Genomic DNA, 21,454 nt, shown 5'->3' on the forward strand with positions numbered 1-21,454 from the left:
AGGAGCAAGGACCTGTTCTCCCATAGAGAGAGAGAAGAGCAAGGACCTGTTCTCCCCATAGAGAGAGAGAGAGGAGCAAGGACCTGTTCTCCCATAAAGAGAGAGAGAGGAGCAAGGACCTGTTCTCCCATAAAGAGAGAGAGAGGAGCAAGGACCTGTTCTCCTCATAGAGAGAGAGAGAGAGGAGCAAGGACCTGTTCTCCTCATGAAGAGAGAGAGAGGAGCAAGGACCTGTTCTCCTCATAGAGAGAGAGAGAGAGGAGCAAGGACCTGTTCTCCTCATAGAGAGAGAGAGAGAGGAGCAAGGACCTGTTCTCCTCATAGAGAGAGAGGAGCAAGGACCTGTTCTCCCCATAGAGAGAGCAAGGACCTGGAGCAAGGACCTGTTCTCCTCATGTTCTCCCATAAAAGAGAGAGAGAGGAGCAAGGACCTGTTCTCCTCATGAAGAGAGAGAGAGGAGCAAGGAGAGAGAGAGAGAGAGGAGCAAGGACCTGTTCTCCTCATAGAGAGAGAGAGAGAGGAGCAAGGACCTGTTCTCCCCATAGAGAGAGAGAAGAAGCAAGGACCTGTTCTCCCCATAGAGAGAGGAGCAAGGACCTGTTCTCCCCATAGAGAGAGGAGCAAGGACTTTTGAACTCTCTCACACACACACACACACACACACACACACACACACACACACACACACACACACACACACACACACACACACACACACACACACAGTGTCTCTAGTCTCCAGGGTGAACCACAGTTCTCCAGGTTGTACAACACACAGTGCTTGGTTTGTCAGTAGCTGATTGGGCCATGTTGGGGTATTTTGCATTGCTTTGAATCAGGGATTCTGAGGCAATGTGTGCATTTTTTATGCTTTGTGGTAATTAGTCATTAGGAATTGTATAGCTCATCTCATACTCCCAAACTCGGTCAATGTTTTACTGTAACTGGCAAACTGTATTGGATGGTGGACTGGTTTGTCATAAGCTGCCTACCACCGTCCCAGTCTCCCTTCCTCCCAGTCAGCTAACCAAATGAAACTGTAAACTCTCTCTCCCTTAGACCGTATCCAGGAGAGCCTAACAGGTCAGCTAACCCAATGAACAGCAACAGGAAGGAGGACATGGAGATCTCGTCCCACTACCGGCAGCTCCTGCGGGAGCTCAGCGAGCAGCGGCAGCATGGCATCCTGTGTGACGCCTGTGTCATCGTGGAGGGGAAGATCTTCAAGGCCCACAAGAACGTCCTCTTGGGCTCCTCGCGTTACTTCAAGACCCTCTACTGCCAGGTGGGTGTGGGAGATCTGTGGAGATGTTTATGTACGTTGGTTGTGGAGGACTGGAAGTTGGCCTTAATCCCAGATCACAGTTAAGTGCTGCTGTCCCCTTTGCCTGCTCTATATGGGGTTGATTGATTGATTGGTTGCTTGAATGACAGATTACCCTCATACTATGTTAAGCATGTTGAGTTTGTGAGAAGGCGGAACAAGCTTCCCGCTAACGTCGGGACAGTGGAGTCTTCAACCTTACCTCTTTAAAGAGTATCTTAAGTAAACCTCACGGCGCTTGTCTTTTCCTACTAACATTTCGCTACTTTATTGAGGGAAAATCTACTTACTACAACTGTGATATGTGGTTGTCTCACCTAGCTACTGTAAGATGAATGCTCTGGATAAGAGTGTCTGCTAAATGACTAACATGTAAATGTGAAGGGCTACACAGTAACGACAGGTCACCAAACGTACTATTATTCATCATTCAGGTGAAGAAAGGGGCGGAGCCACATCACCAGACGACTGTCACTCACCTGGACATCGTCACGGCGACGGGCTTCAAGGCCATCCTGGACTTCATGTACTCGGCCCACCTGGCGCTGACCAGTAAAAACGTTATTGAGGTGATGTCAGCTGCCAGCTACCTGCAGATGACCGACATCGTCCAGGCCTGTCACGGCTTCATCAGGGCCGCGCTGGACATCAGTCTCCGCTCTGAACTGGCCGACGTCGAGATGGGGGCTGCCGCCGGCGCTGGGGGAGGGGGAGGTGGAGCAGGGGTGGCGTCAGAAGCCTTGGTGTCTATCATATCAGGACGAAGCTCCTCGCCCTGGCTGGGGAGGCGTACCAGCCCGGCCAACTCCTCTGGGGACTCCGCCATTGCCAGCTGCCATGAGGGTAGTGGCAGTACCTACGGGAAAGAGGACCAGGAACCACCCAAGAGCCACGAGAGCCAAGAGGACGGTGGTCACGACTCCCAGCCCGCCTGGCCACACAGCTACCGCCCCATCACTGTCAAAGAGGAACAAGTCTCACCCTCCTCCGTTTCTCACCCCCGGGATGGGCCCAATGTGGGCGCAGGGACACAGGGGGATCAGGGGGGAGGAGGAGAAGGGCCGTGGCAGCCCTCTGGGTCTGGGCGGAGGAAGAACCGGAAGAACAAGGACACGGTCAGACACATTACCCAGCAGGCCGAGGGGGACAGAGACAGCAGGCCGGGGTCGCCGCTGCCCTCCATGATGGGCGTGACGGGGTGGAGCTACAATGGAAAAGACACCCCAGGTAGGACACTCTTACCCTGGGTACATGGGAGGGTTACAGAGAGAGAGTGGTGGAGCTGGTGGTCCCAGGTAGCTGAGCTTCATCCTCGGTACAGGACAAAGGAGGGCAGCTTGTGCTATATGCTTTGGTTGTTTCTACTTAATTCATATTTGGTAACATGATTATCTTATATCATTTTGAAAGGTAAAGCAAAAGGCACAGAGTTGAAGTCAGAAGTTTACAAGTCATTTAAACTCGTTTTCAACCACTCCACAAATGTCTTGTTAACAAAATATAGTTTTGGCAAGTCAGATAAGACATCTACTTTTTGCACGACTCAAGTCATTTTTCCAACAATTGTTAACAGACAGAATATTTCACTTATATTTCACTGTATCACAATTCCAGTGGGTCAGAAGTTTACATACACTAAGTTGACTGTGCCTTTAAACAGCTTGGAAAATTCCAGAAAGTTATGTCATGGCTTGAGAAGCTTTTGATAGGCTAATCAACATCATTTGAGTCAATTGGAGGTGTACCTGTGGATGTATTTCAAGACCTATCTTCAAACTCCGTGCCTCTTTGCTTGACATCTGTACAAACAATAGTACGTAAGTATAAACACCATGGGACAACGCAGACATCATCCCGCTCAGGAAGGAGACGCCTTCTGTCTCCTAGAGATGAACATACTTTGGTGCGAAAAGTGCAAATCAATTCCAGAACAACAGCAAAGGACCTTGTCAAGATGCTGGAGGAAACAGGTACAAAAGTATCTATATCCACAGTAAAACAGGTCCTATATCGACATAACCTGAAAGGCAACTCAGCAAGGAAGAAGCCACTGCTCCAAAACCGCCCCAAAAAAAGCCAGACTATGGTTTGCAACTGCACATGGAGACAAAGATCGTACTTTTTGGAGAAATGTCCTCTGGTCTGATGAAAAAAAAATAGAACTGTTTGTCCATAATGACCATCATTATGTTTGGAGGAAAAAGGGGGAGGCTTGCAAGCCGAAGAACACCATCCCAACCGTGAAGCACGGGGGTGGCAGCATCGTGTTGTGGGGTTGCTTTTCTGCAGGAGGGACTGGTGCACTTCACAAAATAGATGGCATCATGAGGGAGGAAAATTATGTGGATATATTGAAGCAACATCTCAAGGCAGTCCGGAAGTTAAAGCTTGGTCGCAAATGGGTCTTCCAAATGAACAATGACCCCAAGCATAATTCCAAAGTTGTGGCAAAATGGCTTAAGGACAACAAAGTCAAGGTATTGGAATGGCCATCACAAAGCCCTGACCTCAATCTTATAGAAAATTTGTGGGCAGAACTTATAAAGTGTGTGCGAGCAAGGAGGCCTACTAACCTGACTCAGTTACACCAGCTCTGTCAGGAGGAATGGGCCCAACTTATTGTGGGAAGCTTGTGGAAGGCTACCCGAAACGTTTGACCCAAGTTAAACAATTTAAATGCAATGCTACCATTTTTTTATTTATTTCACCTATATTTTAATAATGTGTTTATTTTTATTTCACCTTTATTTAACCAGGTAGGCTAGTTGAGAACAAGTTCTCATTTACAACTGCGACCTGGCCAAGATAAAGCACAGCAGTTTGACACATACAACAACACAGAGTTACACATGGAACAAACAAACATAGTCAATAATACAGTAGAAAAAAATACTAATTGAGTGTATGTAAACTTCTGACCCACTGGGAATGTGATGAAAGAAATTAAAGCTGAAATAAATAATTCTCTCTACTATTATTCTGACATTTCTCATTCTTAAAATAAAGTGGTGATCCTAACTGACCTAAAACAGGGAATTTTTACGAGGATTAAATTTCAGGAATTTGGAAAAACTGAGTAAAAATGTATTTGGTTAAGGTGTATGTAAACTTCCGACCTCAACTGTACAAAATGTTAGACAGTACAGATGAATTGCCTTAGATAACAAACCTCTTCCTAGGAACCTCCTGAGCCTTGGACATTTCGATAACTATGGGAGTGTTTAGATTCCTTTAGAGGGAACATTAAACCATTAGGTGTGTGTCTTTCTCTCCTTTACTGCCATTGGCTGACGTCAGTAGGTACAAGATGTGTGTGTGTGTGTCTGACACAGGCTGGCTTCGATAGTTACAAGGTGTGTGTGTGTGTGTGGATAGGTAGATCATTAAAAGTGAGGGGAAGCTAATCATGGGTGCATTAAGGGAGTTGGCTGTGAAATGGGCACAAGCGTGGTAGCAGCTAAAGAAAACAGGGTAATTGAATTGACCTGGGTCAGCGCATGGATTATCAGCGCGTCCTCGCCATCCAGACTCTGGGGTTTAGGGAAGGACTTCTCTGAAGAGGGAGGAGGGGGAGAGACGAAGAGGAGAAAGACAGGGCTGTGTGGGAGGAGTAGGGGGGAAGGAGAGGAACGGGTGGCAAGTTAGGAGAGAAGAGGGGGGAGGGAAAAGAGAGAGGGAGGGCAGAAGAGAGAAAAAAGTATGGGGCAAGGCTAAATCGGCGCCGGGGAGGGAGAGAGGTGAGAGAGAGGCTAGAAGGAGGAGGGAGAGTGGGGAGAGGTAGGGAAGGGATTGAGAGGGAGGGAGGGAGGAGTGAAGGACGGATCCGTATAAGCTTTTTATTAATTTACCTACTTAACTATAAATTGTCTTGAAGTCCGGGACACATAACCACACACACATACACATACACACACGCACACACACACACACACATGCCCAGTTTTGTACAAAGCAGAGTAAGGTTGCAGGGTTGGCATTACCTTGGAAATGTGCCTTGACTAAAGGTGACAGGAAGTGTCTGTTTGCCGGTAATGTATTTTGGCAGCGTTTGGCACTAGTGCAGCCAAACCCTGGCATTTACCTATCAGTGGTATTTTGCCTTCCATATTTTGTGAAAGGTTTTCGTTAGATCAGGCTGTCAGTAGCTGAATTGCTGTTTCCCCTGGCAGAGCTGGTCTTTGGATGTGTGAGAGTAGTGGTTTAGTTGAAGTCTTGTGTGCAGTAATGGGGTGTTGTCTTTCAGGGGTTGAGAGTATTGGTATTGTGTCGTCTGACCATGGAGTTTTAGCAATATGGGCTGTACAAGAGGAATGGTTGTGTGTTTGAGGAAGGGGGTTGTACTGGTAGTTTATAGAGGAATGGTTGTGTGTTTGAGGAAGGGGGTTGTACTGGTAGTTTATAGAGGAATGGTGGGATTCAATAATGGCTGGAACGGAGCGAATGGATAGAAACATAGAAACATTGTGTTTGATACCATTCCACCTATTCCACTTCAGCCATTCCCACGAGCCCGTCCGCCCCAATTAAGGTGCAACCAAACACCTGTGGTGGGATTAGTAAAAGAGTGTGTGTGTGTCTGTGTGTGTGTGTGTGGAGACACCATCCAGTCCGGTTGGTTTCTATGACATCCTCTAGTAGTGATAAGAGAGAAAAGGGCACCTCAACTCTGAGAGTAGCTTAATTGCTTCATTCCTTATTGATGGAATAATACCTAAGCACTCTCTCTCTCGTCCTCTCTCACTGTCGCTCTCTCTGTCTGTTTCTCTGTCTCTCTCTCCCCCTCTTTGATAATGCCTCTCCATAGACGCTGGCTCTACTACCCCATATAGACTGTTGGCTGTTGTAAGATCCTCTGAGTGGATGTTTTAGTGGAGAAGAGATGCTATCAGAGACTTAGAGATAAGGACTGTCTATGTTTATGATGCCTCCAAACAGTATCTACAGTAGCAGTGCCATGGGAATAAACTAAGGATGTAAGGATTAGTCAAGAAAACCCAGTGACTATAGGGTCTGGTTTCAACGATGGGATATTTACATAGTCTTGAAAACCCTACACAACACAGTGACTATAGGGTCTGGTTTCAATTATGGGATATTTACATAGTCTTGAAAACCCTACACAACACAGTGACTATAGGGGGGTCTGGTTTCAATTATGGGATATTTACATAGTCTTGAAAACCCTACACAACACAGTTACTATAGGGGGGTCTGGTTTCAATTATGGGATATTTACATAGTCTTGAAATCATTTTTTTAACCATTTTGAATAGGGTATGTGTTTGTAGACAGTAGACATGTAGGATCATTTTGAATAGGGTATGTGTTTGTAGACATGTAGGAACATTTTGAATAGGGTATGTGTTTGTATAAAGTAGACATGTAGGATCATTTTGAATAGGGTATGTGTTTGTAGACAGTAGACATGTAGGATCATTTTGAATAGGGTATGTGTTTGTATACAGTAGACATGTAGGATCATTTTGAATAGGGTATGTGTTTGTATATATGTAGGATCATTTTGAATAGGGTATGTGTTTGTATACATGTAGGATCATTTTGAATAGGGTATGTGTTTGTATACAGTAGACATGTAGGATCATTTTGAATAGGGTATGTGTTTGTATACAGTAGACATGTAGGATCATTTTGAATAGGGTATGTGTTTGTAGACATGTAGGATCATTTTGAATAGGGTATGTGTTTGTATTCAGGAGACATGTAGGATCATTTTGAATAGGGTATGTGTTTGTATACAGTAGACATGTAGGATCATTTTGAATAGGGTATGTGTTTGTAGACATGTAGGATCATTTTGAATAGGGTATGTGTTTGTATACAGTAGACATGTAGGATAATTTTGAATAGGGTATGTGTTTGTATACAGTAGACATGTAGGATCATTTTGAATAGGGTATGCGTTTGTATACAGTAGACATGTAGGATCATTTTGAATAGGGTATGTGTTTGTTGTAGACATGTAGGATCATTTTGAATAGGGTATGTGTTTGTATACAGTAGACATGTAGGATCATTTTGAATAGGGTATGTGTTTGTATACAGTAGACATGAAGGATCATTTTGAATAGGGTATGTGTTTGTTACAGTAGACATGAAGGATCATTTTGAATAGGGTATGTGTTTGTATACAGTAGACATGTAGGATCATTTTGAATAGGGTATGTGTTTGTAGACATGTAGGATCATTTTGAATAGGGTATGTGTTTGTAGACATGTAGGATCATTTTGAATAGGGTATGTGTTTTTGTAGACATGTAGGATCATTTTGAATAGGGTATGTGTTTTTGTAGACATGTAGGATCATTTTGAATAGGGTATGTGTTTGTATACAGTAGACATGTAGGATCATTTTGAATAGGGTATGTGTTTGTATACAGTAGACATGTAGGATCATTTTGAATAGGGTATGTGTTTGTATACAGTAGACATGTAGGATCATTTTGAATAGGGTATGTGTTTGTATACAGTAGACATGTAGGATCATTTTGAATAGGGTATGTGTTTGTAGACATGTAGGATCATTTTGAATAGGGTATGTGTTTGTATACAGTAGACATGTAGGATCATTTTGAATAGGGTATGTGTTTGTTGTAGACATGTAGGATCATTTTGAATAGGGTATGTGTTTGTAGACATGTAGGATCATTTTGAATAGGGTATGTGTTTGTAGACATGTAGGATCATTTTGAATAGGGTATGTGTTTGTATACAATAGACATGTAGGATCATTTTGAATAGGGTATGTGTTTGTAGACATGTAGGATCATTTTGAATAGGGTATGTGTTTGTATACAGTAGACATGTAGGATCATTTTGAATAGGGTATGTGTTTGTATACAGTAGACATGTAGGATCATTTTGAATAGGGTATGTGTTTGTATACAGTAGACATGTAGGATCATTTTGAATAGGGTATGTGTTTGTAGACATGTAGGATCATTTTGAATAGGGTATGTGTTTGTATACAGTAGACATGTAGGATCATTTTGAATAGGGTATGTGTTTGTATACAGTAGACATGTAGGATCATTTTGAATAGGGTATGTGTTTGTATACAGTAGACATGTAGGATCATTTTGAATAGGGTATGTGTTTGTAGACATGTAGGATCATTTTGAATAGGGTATGTGTTTGTAGACATGTAGGATCATTTTGAATAGGGTATGTGTTTGTAGACATGTAGGATCATTTTGAATAGGGTATGTGGTTGTATACAGTAGACATGTAGGATCATTTTGAATAGGGTATGTGTTTGTAGACATGTAGGATCATTTTGAATAGGGTATGTGTTTGTAGACATGTAGGATCATTTTGAATAGGGTATATGTTTGTAGACATGTAGGATCATTTTGAATAGGGTATGTGTTTGTAGACATGTAGGATCATTTTGAATAGGGTATGTGTTTGTATACAGTAGACATGTAGGATCATTTTGAATAGGGTATGTGTTTGTATACAGTAGACATGTAGGATCATTTTGAATAGGGTATGTGTTTGTATACAGTAGACATGTAGGATCATTTTGAATAGGGTATGTGTTTGTATACAGTAGACATGTAGGATCATTTTGAATAGGGTATGTGTTTGTATACAGTAGACATGTAGGATCATTTTGAATAGGGTATGTGTTTGTAGACATGTAGGATCATCATTTTGAATAGGGTATGTGTTTGTAGACATGTAGGATCATTTTGAATAGGGTATGTGTTTGTAGACATGTAGGATCATTTTGAATAGGGTATGTGTTTGTAGACAGTAGACATAGGATCATTTTGAATAGGGTATGTGTTTGTATACAGTAGACATGTAGGATCATTTTGAATAGGGTATGTGTTTGTATACAGTAGACATGTAGGATCATTTTGAATAGGGTATGTGTTTGTAGACAGTAGACATGTAGGATCATTTTGAATAGGGTATGTGTTTGTTACAGTAGACATGTAGGATCATTTTGAATAGGGTATGTGTTTGTAGACATGTAGGATCATTTTGAATAGGGTATGTGTTTGTATACAGTAGACATGTAGGATCATTTTGAATAGGGTATGTGTTTGTATACAGTAGACATGTAGGATCATTTTGAATAGGGTATGTGTTTGTATACAGTAGACATGAAGGATCATTTTGAATAGGGTATGTGTTTGTATACAGTAGTAGGATCACATGTATGTGTTTGGATCATTTTGAATAGGGTATGTGTTTGTAGACATGTAGGATCATTTTGAATAGGGTATGTGTTTGTATACAGTAGACATGTAGGATCATTTTGAATAGGGTATGTGTTTGTATACAGTAGACATGTAGGATCATTTTGAATAGGGTATGTGTTTGTAGACATGTAGGATCATTTTGAATAGGGTATGTGTTTGTTTGTAGACATGTAGGATCATTTTGAATAGGGTATGTGTTTGTAGACATGTAGGATCATTTTGAATAGGGTATGTGTTTGTATACAGTAGACATGTAGGATCATTTTGAATAGGGTATGTGTTTGTATACAGTAGACATGTAGGATCATTTTGAATAGGGTATGTGTTTGTATACAGTAGACATGTAGGATCATTTTGAATAGGGTATGTGTTTGTATACAGTAGACATGTAGGATCATTTTGAATAGGGTATGTGTTTGTAGACAGTAGACATGTAGGATCATTTTGAATAGGGTATGTGTTTGTATACAGTAGACATGTAGGATCATTTTGAATAGGGTATGTGTTTGTATTCAGTAGACATGTAGGATCATTTTGAATATGGTATGTGGTTGTATACAGTAGACATGTAGGATCATTTTGAATAGGGTATGTGTTTGTATACAGTAGACATGTAGGATCATTTTGAATAGGGTATGTGTTTGTAGACAGTAGACATGTAGGATCATTTTGAATAGGGTATGTGTTTGTAGACATGTAGGATCATTTTGAATAGGGTATGTGTTTGTAGACATGTAGGATCATTTTGAATAGGGTATGTGTTTGTAGACATGTAGGATCATTTTGAATAGGGTATGTGTTTGTATACAGTTGACATGTTGGATCATTTTGAATAGGGTTTGTGTTTGTATACAGTAGACATGTAGGATCATTTTGAATAGGGTATGTGTTTGTATACAGTAGACATGTAGGATCATTTTGAATAGGGTATGTGTTTGTAGACATGTAGGATCATTTTGAATATGGTATGTGGTTGTATACAGTAGACATGTAGGATCATTTTGAATAGGGTATGTGTTTGTATACAGTAGACATGTAGGATCATTTTGAATAGGGTATGTGTTTGTTGTAGACATGTAGGATTTTTTTGAATAGGGTATGTGTTTGTAGACATGTAGGATCATTTTGAATAGGGTATGTGTTTGTTACAGTAGACATGTAGGATCATTTTGAATAGGGTATGTGTTTGTATACAGTAGACATGTAGGATCATTTTGAATAGGGTATGTGTTTGTATTCAGTAGACATGTAGGATCATTTTGAATAGGGTATGTGTTTGTATACAGTAGACATGTAGGATCATTTTGAATAGGGTATGTGTTTGTATACAGTAGACATGTAGGATCATTTTGAATAGGGTATGTGTTTGTATTGTAGACATGTAGGATCATTTTGAATAGGGTATGTGTTTTTGTAGACATGTAGGATCATTTTGAATAGGGTATGTGTTTGTATACAGTAGACATGTAGGATCATTTTGAATAGGGTATGTGTTTGTATACAGTAGACATGTAGGATCATTTTGAATAGGGTATGTGTTTGTATACAGTAGACATGTAGGATCATTTTGAATAGGGTATGTGTTTGTATACAGTAGACATGTAGGATCATTTTGAATAGGGTATGTGTTTGTATACAGTAGACATGTAGGATCATTTTGAATAGGGTATGTGTTTGTAGACAGTAGACATGTAGGATCATTTTGAATAGGGTATGTGTTTTAGACAGTAGACATGTAGGATCATTTTGAATAGGGTATGTGTTTGTAGACATGTAGGATCATTTTGAATAGGGTATGTGTTTGTAGACATGTAGGATCATTTTGAATAGGGTATGTGTTTGTAGACATGTAGGATCATTTTGAATAGGGTATGTGTTTGTAGACATAGGATCATTTTGAATAGGGTATGTGTTTGTAGACATGTAGGATAATTTTGAATAGGGTATGTGTTTGTATACAGTAGACATGTAGGATCATTTTGAATAGGGTATGTGTTTGTATACAGTAGACATGAAGGATCATTTTGAATAGGGTATGTGTTTGTATACAGTAGACATGTAGGATCATTTTGAATAGGGTATGTGTTTGTATACAGTAGACATGTAGGATCATTTTGAATAGGATATGTGTTTGTATACAGTAGACATGTAGGATCATTTTGAATAGGGTATGTGATTGTAGACAGTAGACATGTAGGATCATTTTGAATAGGGTATGTTTGTTTCAGTAGACATGTAGGATCATTTTGAATAGGGTATGTGTTTGTATACAGTAGACATGTAGGATCATTTTGAATAGGGTATGTGTTTGTATACAGTAGACATGAAGGATCATTTTGAATAGGGTATGTGATTGTAGACATGTAGGATCATTTTGAATAGGGTATGTGTTTGTATACAGTAGACATGTAGGATCATTTTGAATAGGGTATGTGTTTGTATTCAGTAGACATGTAGGATCATTTTGAATAGGGTATGTGTTTGTATACAGTAGACATGTAGGATCATTTTGAATAGGGTATGTGTTTGTATACAGTAGACATGTAGGATCATTTTGAATAGGGTATGTGTTTGTAGACATGTAGGATCATTTTGAATAGGGTATGTGTTTGTAGACATGTAGGATCATTTTGAATAGGGTATGTGTTTGTAGACATGTAGGATCATTTTGAATAGGGTATGTGTTTGTAGACATGTAGGATCATTTTGAATAGGGTATGTGTTTGTAGACATGTAGGATCATTTTGAATAGGGTATGTGTTTGTATACAGTAGACATGTAGGATCATTTTGAATAGGGTATGTGTTTGTATACAGTAGACATGAAGGATCATTTTGAATAGGGTATGTGTTTGTATACAGTAGACATGTAGGATCATTTTGAATAGGGTATGTGTTTGTAGACAGTAGACATGTAGGATCATTTTGAATAGGGTATGTGTTTGTAGACAGTAGACGTGTAGGATCATTTTGAATAGGGTATGTGTTTGTATACAGTAGACATGTAGGATCATTTTGAATAGGGTATGTGTTTGTATACAGTAGACATGTAGGATCATTTTGAATAGGGTATGTGTTTGTATACAGTAGACATGTAGGATCATTTTGAATAGGGTATGTGTTTGTATACAGTAGACATGTAGGATCATTTTGAATAGGGTATGTGTTTGTATACAGTAGACATGTAGGATCATTTTGAATAGGGTATGTGTTTGTATACAGTAGACATGTAGGATCATTTTGAATAGGGTATGTGTTTGTATACAGTAGACATGTAGGATCATTTTGAATAGGGTATGTGTTTGTATACAGTAGACATGAAGGATCATTTTGAATAGGGTATGTGTTTGTAGACATGTAGGATCATTTTGAATAGGGTATGTGTTTGTATACAGTAGACATGTAGGATCATTTTGAATAGGGTATGTGTTTGTAGACAGTAGACGTGTAGGATCATTTTGAATAGGGTATGTGGTTTGTATACAGTAGACATGTAGGATCATTTTGAATAGGGTATGTGTTTGTATACAGTAGACATGTAGGATCATTTTGAATAGGGTATGTGTTTGTATACAGTAGACATGTAGGATCATTTTGAATAGGGTATGTGTTTGTAGACATGTAGGATCATTTTGAATAGGGTATGTGTTTGTAGACATGTAGGATCATTTTGAATAGGGTATGTGTTTGTAGACATGTAGGATCATTTTGAATAGGGTATGTGTTTGTAGACAGTGTAGGATCATTTTGAATAGGGTATGTGTTTTTGTAGACATGTAGGATCATTTTGAATAGGGTATGTGTTTGTAGACATGTAGGATCATTTTGAATAGGGTATGTGTTTGTATACAGTAGACATGTAGGATCATTTTGAATAGGGTATGTGTTTGTATACAGTAGACATGAAGGATCATTTTGAATAGGGTATGTGTTTGTATACAGTAGACATGTAGGATCATTTTGAATAGGGTATGTGTTTGTATACAGTAGACATGTAGGATCATTTTGAATAGGGTATGTGTTTGTATACAGTAGACATGTAGGATCATTTTGAATAGGGTATGTGATTGTAGACAGTAGACATGTAGGATCATTTTGAATAGGGTATGTGTTTGTATTCAGTAGACATGTAGGATCATTTTGAATAGGGTATGTGTTTGTATACAGTAGACATGTAGGATCATTTTGAATAGGGTATGTGTTTGTAGACATGTAGGATCATTTTGAATAGGGTATGTGTTTGTAGACATGTAGGATCATTTTGAATAGGGTATGTGGTTGTATACAATAGACATGTAGAATCATTTTGAATAGGGTATGTGTTTGTATACAGTTGACATGTTGGATCATTTTGAATAGGGTATGTGTTTGTATACAGTAGACATGTAGGATCATTTTGAATAGGGTATGTGTTTGTATACAGTAGACATGTAGGATCATTTTGAATAGGGTATGTGTTTGTAGACATGTAGGATCATTTTGAATAGGGTATGTGTTGTATACAGTAGACATGTAGGATCATTTTGAATAGGGTATGTGTTTGTATACAGTAGACATGTAGGATCATTTTGAATAGGGTATGTGTTTGTAGACATGTAGGATCATTTTGAATAGGGTATGTTTGTTTGTAGACATGTAGGATCATTTTGAATAGGGTATGTGTTTGTATACAGTAGACATGTAGGATCATTTTGAATAGGGTATGTGTTTGTAGACAGTAGACGTGTAGGATCATTTTGAATAGGGTATGTGATTGTAGACAGTAGACATGTAGGATCATTTTGAATAGGGTATGTGTTTGTATACAGTAGACATGTAGGATCATTTTGAATAGGGTATGTGTTTGTATACAGTAGACATGTAGGATCATTTTGAATAGGGTATGTGTTTGTATACAGTAGACATGTAGGATCATTTTGAATAGGGTATGTGTTTGTATACAGTAGACATGTAGGATCATTTTGAATAGGGTATGTGTTTGTATACAGTAGACATGTAGGATCATTTTGAATAGGGTATGTGTTTGTATACAGTAGACATGTAGGATCATTTTGAATAGGGTATGTGTTTGTAGACAGTAGACGTGTAGGATCATTTTGAATAGGGTATGTGGTTTGTATACAGTAGACATGTAGGATCATTTTGAATAGGGTATGTGTTTGTATACAGTAGACATGTAGGATCATTTTGAATAGGGTATGTGTTTGTATACAGTAGACATGTAGGATCATTTTGAATAGGGTATGTGTTTGTATACAGTAGACATGTAGGATCATTTTGAATAGGGTATGTGTTTGTATACAGTAGACATGTAGGATCATTTTGAATAGGATATGTGTTTGTATACAGTAGACATGAAGGATCATTTTGAATAGGGTATGTGTTTGGATACAGTAGACATGTAGGATCATTTTGAATAGGGTATGTGATTGTAGACAGTAGACATGTAGGATCATTTTGAATAGGGTATGTGTTTGTAGACATGTAGGATCATTTTGAATAGGGTATGCGTTTGTAGACATGTAGGATCATTTTGAATAGGGTATGTGTTTGTAGACATGTAGGATCATTTTGAATAGGGTATGTGGTTGTATACAATAGACATGTAGAATCATTTTGAATAGGGTATGTGTTTGTATACAGTAGACATGTTGGATCATTTTGAATAGGGTATGTGTTTGTATACAGTAGACATGTAGGATCATTTTGAATAGGGTATGTGTTTGTATACAGTAGACATGTAGGATCATTTTGAATAGGGTATGTGTTTGTAGACATGTAGGATCATTTTGAATAGGGTATGTGTTGTTGTAGACATGTAGGATCATTTTGAATAGGGTATGTGTTTGTATACAGTAGACATGTAGGATCATTTTGAATAGGGTATGTGTTTGTATACAGTAGACATGTAGGATCATTTTGAATAGGGTATGTGTTTGTATACAGTAGACATGTAGGATCATTTTGAATAGGGTATGTGTTTGTATACAGTAGACATGTAGGATCATTTTGAATAGGGTATGTGTTTGTATACAGTAGACATGTAGGATCATTTTGAATAGGGTTTGTGTTTGTATACAGTAGACATGTAGGATCATTTTGAATAGGGTATGTGTTTGTATACAGTAGACATGTAGGATCATTTTGAATAGGGTATGTGTTTGTAGACAGTAGACATGTAGGATCATTTTGAATAGGGTATGTGTTTAGTAGACATGTAGGATCATTTTGAATAGGGTATGTGTTTGTATACAGTAGACATGTAGGATCATTTTGAATAGGGTATGTGTTTGTATACAGTAGACATGTAGGATCATTTTGAATAGGGTATGTGTTTGTATACAGTAGACATGTAGGATCATTTTGAATAGGGTATGTGTTTGTATACAGTAGACATGTAGGATCATTTTGAATAGGGTATGTGTTTGTATACAGTAGACATGAAGGATCATTTTGAATAGGGTATGTGTTTGGATACAGTAGACATGTAGGATCATTTTGAATAGGGTATGTGATTGTAGACAGTAGACATGTAGGATCATTTTGAATAGGGTATGTGTTTGTAGACAGACGTGTAGGATCATTTTGAATAGGGTATGCGTTTGTAGACATGTAGGATCATTTTGAATAGGGTATGTGTTTGTAGACATGTAGGATCATTTTGAATAGGGTATGTGGTTGTATACAATAGACATGTAGAATCATTTTGAATAGGGTATGTGTTTGTATACAGTTGACATGTTGGATCATTTTGAATAGGGTATGTGTTTGTATACAGTAGACATGTAGGATCATTTTGAATAGGGTATGTGTTTGTATACAGTAGACATGTAGGATCATTTTGAATAGGGTATGTGTTTGTAGACATGTAGGATCATTTTGAATATGGTATGTGGTTGTATACAGTAGACATGTAGGATCATTTTGAATAGGGTATGTGTTTGTATACAGTAGACATGTAGGATCATTTTGAATAGGGTATGTGTTTGTAGACATGTAGGATCATTTTGAATAGGGTATGTGTTTGTAGACATGTAGGATCATTTTGAATAGGGTATGTGTTTGTATACAGTAGACATGTAGGATCATTTTGAATAGGGTATGTGTTTGTATACAGTAGACATGTAGGATCATTTTGAATAGGGTATGTGTTTGTATTCAGTAGACATGTAGGATCATTTTGAATAGGGTATGTGTTTGTATACAGTAGACATGTAGGATCATTTTGAATAGGGTATGTGTTTGTATACAGTAGACATGAAGGATCATTTTGAATAGGGTATGTGATTGTAGACATGTAGGATCATTTTGAATAGGGTATGTGTTTGTAGACATGTAGGATCATTTTGAATAGGGTATGTGTTTGTATACAGTAGACATGTAGGATCATTTTGAATAGGGTATGTGTTTGTATACAGTAGACATGAAGGATCATTTTGAATAGGGTATGTTTGATTGTAGACATGTAGGATCATTTTGAATAGGGTATGTGTTTGTAGACATGTAGGATCATTTTGAATAGGGTATGTGTTTGTATACAGTAGACATGTAGGATCATTTTGAATAGGGTATGTGTTTGTATACAGTAGACATGAAGGATCATTTTGAATAGGGTATGTGATTGTAGACATGTAGGATCATTTTGAATAGGGTATGTGTTTGTAGACATGTAGGATCATTTTGAATAGGGTATGTGTTTGTATACAGTAGACATGTAGGATCATTTTGAATAGGGTATGTGTTTGTATACAGTAGACATGTAGGATCATTTTGAATAGGGTATGTGTTTGTATACAGTAGACATGTAGGATCATTTTGAATAGGGTATGTGTTTGTATTCAGTAGACATGTAGGATCATTTTGAATATGGTATGTGGTTGTATACAGTAGACATGTAGGATCATTTTGAATAGGGTATGTGTTTGTATACAGTAGACATGTAGGATCATTTTGAATAGGGTATGTGTTTGTAGACATGTAGGATCATTTTGAATAGGGTATGTGTTTGTAGACATGTAGGATCATTTTGAATAGGGTATGTGTTTGTATACAGTAGACATGTAGGATCATTTTGAATAGGGTATGTGTTTGTATACAGTAGACATGAAGGATAATTTTGAATAGGGTATGTGATTGTAGACATGTAGGATCATTTTGAATAGGGTATGTGTTTGTATACAGTAGACATGTAGGATCATTTTGAATAGGGTATGTGTTTGTATTCAGTAGACATGTAGGATCATTTTGAATATGGTATGTGGTTGTATACAGTAGACATGTAGGATCATTTTGAATAGGGTATGTGTTTGTATACAGTAGACATGTAGGATCATTTTGAATAGGGTATGTGTTTGTATTCAGTAGACATGTAGGATCATTTTGAATAGGGTATGTGTTTGTTGACATGTAGGATCATTTTGAATAGGGTATGTGTTTGTATACAGTAGACATGTAGGATCATTTTGAATAGGGTATGTGTTTGTATTCAGTAGACATGTAGGATCATTTTGAATAGGGTATGTGTTTGTATTCAGTAGACATGTAGGATCATTTTGAATAGGGTATGTGTTCCATGTTCAATCCTTTATTTGAAAATTGTGCTTAATAATAATATTTGATTGGGACAGTATTTAGAAATACAATATATAAATAAGACATACAATTATATTTTACAATTCGCTACCAAATGACACTTTAATGCAACTGGATTACTTCATATGACTCAAGCGAGGTACTCGTTCTTAGGAACTATTTGATTTCTGTGTTACTTCTCTTCTGTCTCTCTCTTCCTGTTAGCTTTGTTTAGGGGGAAAACGTATGCTAAATACAGTTGCTGTTTGGCCTAATAAAAAAGAACTGGTGAGTTTTGAGGGTTTTTTCCATCTGTGAAAAACCCACATTGTGACCTTTTGGTTTGGCTAGGGGGATTTTGGAAATTCTTAGGAGATGGACAGTGTGATGTGTGTACACACACACACACACACACACACACACACACACACACACACACTGCTTAGAGCATCTGCTCATGTAGATGTGGGTAGATAAGTGAAACAGGGGTTTCTCTCCAGCCCTAACTTATCGATTACACACAGTGTTTGATGAGGGTGTGAAATCCCACCAATCTATGTGAACTTCTCTCACTCTTTCTGCTATCTACTGGGGCTTCACAGTCTACCCAACAGCTACAACGACACCACTGGAGGCTGCTGAGGGGAGGATGGCTCATAAGAATGGCTGGAATGGAGAAAATGGAATGACATCAAACACATGCTTTTCTTGTGTCTGATTCCATTCACTCCATCCCATCCATTATACACCATTACAACCATTCACTCCATTCCAACCATTATACGCCATTCCAACCATTCAACCCATTCCAACCATTCACCCCATTCCAACCATTATACACCATTCCAACCATTCACTCCATTCCAACCATTCACTCCATTCCAACCATTCACTCCATTCCAACTATTATACACCATTCCAACCATTATACGCCATTCCAACCATTATACACCATTCCAACCATTATACGCCATTCCAACCATTATACACCATTCCAACCATTCACCCCATTCCAACTATTATACACCATTCCAACCATTATACGCCATTCCAACCATTATACACCATTCCAACCATTCACCCCATTCCAACTATTATACACCATTCCAACCATTCATCCATTCCAACCATTCACTCCATTCCAACCATTATAGGCCATTCCAACCATTCACCCCATTCCAACCATTATACACCATTCCAACCATTCACTTTGTTCCAACCATTATACACCATTCCAACCATTATACACCATTCCAACCATTCCCTCCATTCTAACCATTCACTCCATTCTAACCATTATACTCCATTCCAACCATTCACCCCATTCCAACCATTATACACCATTCCAACCATTCACTTCGTTCCAACCATTATACACCATTCCAACCATTCACTCCATTCCAACCATTATACACCATTCCAACCATTCACTTCGTTCCAACCATTATATACCATTCCAACCATTCACTCCATTCTGACGATTATACGCCATTCCAACCATTCACTCCATTCTAACCATTATACACCATTCCAACCATTCACTCCATTCGAACCATTATACACCATTCCAACCATTCACTCCATTCCAGACATTATTATGAGCCGTCCTCCCCTCAGCAGCCTCCACTGAACCACACACACACACACACACACACACACACACACACACACACACACACACACTGTAAGGCCCTTACACATACAGTACTGTATAAACAAAGTATTTCTTCAAGATGAGGTCAGACTCTTTATGCTGTTTCTATGCAGATTATATGTTACCCATAGGTCCGCAACACTCTCTTAGACTAGGCCTAGTGTGTTGGTCACCTTGTAAACCATGTTAGAAAATGATTTTCATTAAATACAATTCCTTTATTGTTGTTAGCCGAGTACCAGACAGGCATTCTGCTCTGTGTGTGTTTGGGCCCATATGACTATTATACTCTCATCATTCTGCCAATTCCCATGGGGCCTTCCACACTCACCTGGGGAAGCCAGGCCTCTTTAAAACTGCCCGACTTTTTCTCTTGTTGGCTTTTTCCTTCTTTCCTTCTCCCCAAGTCTCCACAGTCTAAAGGTGAACGCCTGAAATAATGAATCAGCTCCCCCTTTCACCCCTTTCTGCTCTGTACTCCAGTTAAGACGCTCCCCATAGTATTTGCACTTCATTAAACTTGAAATAGGTTTAATATTTAAAAACCCTGAACAGATTTCAACCCCCTCACCTCTCTCGCACCTCTCTGGTTTTCTATCCCTCCTCTTTTCCCCGTTTAATAATCTACTCTATATATTTCTCTTCCACCTTTTAATTCACTGTCTCTCCATTAAAAACCAAAATAGATTTAATATTTCAAAACGTGGACTTAATTTTTAACCCCTCTCTTCACGACTCACTGATTGACAAGTACTGGGTTATGCCTGGGTGATGTTGAATTGTCTCTCCTTTGTCTCTCTCTTTCTCACTCTTTCTCTTTCTTGCCTTCTCTCACTCTCTTTCTCTTTTCCTCTCTTTCTTTCCCCCTCAATCTCTCCTCTCTTCACCAAGCTCCCCCATATTTGGCAGCCTATCCACCCTGTTGACGTGTTGTGCCCCTGTCACCCCACCTCCCCCATTCACTCCCTCCCTACTTCCCCCTGTCCCTCCGTTTTGGGGCTGAATGGTTATTTGTTCTGTTGGTAGTCGTGACGGAAGACTGTTACACAGTTTTTCCCCCTCCTCTCTCTTCTGTTTCTCCCCCTCCTCCTCTCTTCTGCCTCCTGTCTCTCTCTTTCAGTAGCCCACTGTTCTATTATCTCCATGGTAACTACCACTTCTCAACGCCTACCCTCCATCTTTGTCGTATGACCTCACATCCTGTTGGACATTATGGACAGTACACCAGCTGAAACCCCTACGCCTACACCACAAACACAAACACACACATGTACGCACACTAGCCTATCTTTCACCCTTTCATCTATTGCATCATCTGGTCCCCCCTGTCTTCCCTTTTTCTCACCTCCTCTCTGTGTGTTCCACACCTGGTGTATTTATAAACCCCCTGGCTCCACAGAACCCTGGTGTACAGGAAGCCACCTCCTCTCTGTGTGTTCCACACCTGGTGTATTTATAAACCCTCTGGCTCCACAGAACCCTGGTGTACAGGAAGCCACCTCCTCTCTGTGTGTTCCACACCTGGTGTATTTATAAACCCTCTGGCTCCACAGAACCCTGGTGTACAGGAAGCCACCTCCTCTCTGTGTGTTCCACACCTGGTGTATTTATAAACCCTCTGGCTCCACAGAACCCTGGTGTACAGGAAGCCACCTCCTCTCTGTGTGTTCCACA

At 39.3% G+C, this 21,454-nt stretch overlaps 1 protein-coding gene across 1 annotated transcript in view; it reads left to right on the plus strand.

Annotated features, from left to right (window-relative positions):
- LOC112236722 (zinc finger and BTB domain-containing protein 46-like) overlaps positions 1–21,454 on the plus strand; it is a 208,698-nt gene that overhangs the window by 106,003 nt on the left and 81,241 nt on the right. Inside the window, exons 2-3 of the mRNA XM_042308260.1 lie at positions 1,061–1,286; positions 1,760–2,552. Of these exons, the coding sequence (XP_042164194.1) occupies positions 1,098–1,286; positions 1,760–2,552 (982 nt within the window). The 5' untranslated portion in view covers positions 1,061–1,097. The remainder of the gene's footprint in view (positions 1–1,060; positions 1,287–1,759; positions 2,553–21,454) is intronic.

The sequence above is a fragment of the Oncorhynchus tshawytscha genome, linkage group LG28 (assembly GCF_018296145.1).
Source record: "Oncorhynchus tshawytscha isolate Ot180627B linkage group LG28, Otsh_v2.0, whole genome shotgun sequence".
Taxonomy (NCBI): domain Eukaryota; kingdom Metazoa; phylum Chordata; class Actinopteri; order Salmoniformes; family Salmonidae; genus Oncorhynchus; species Oncorhynchus tshawytscha.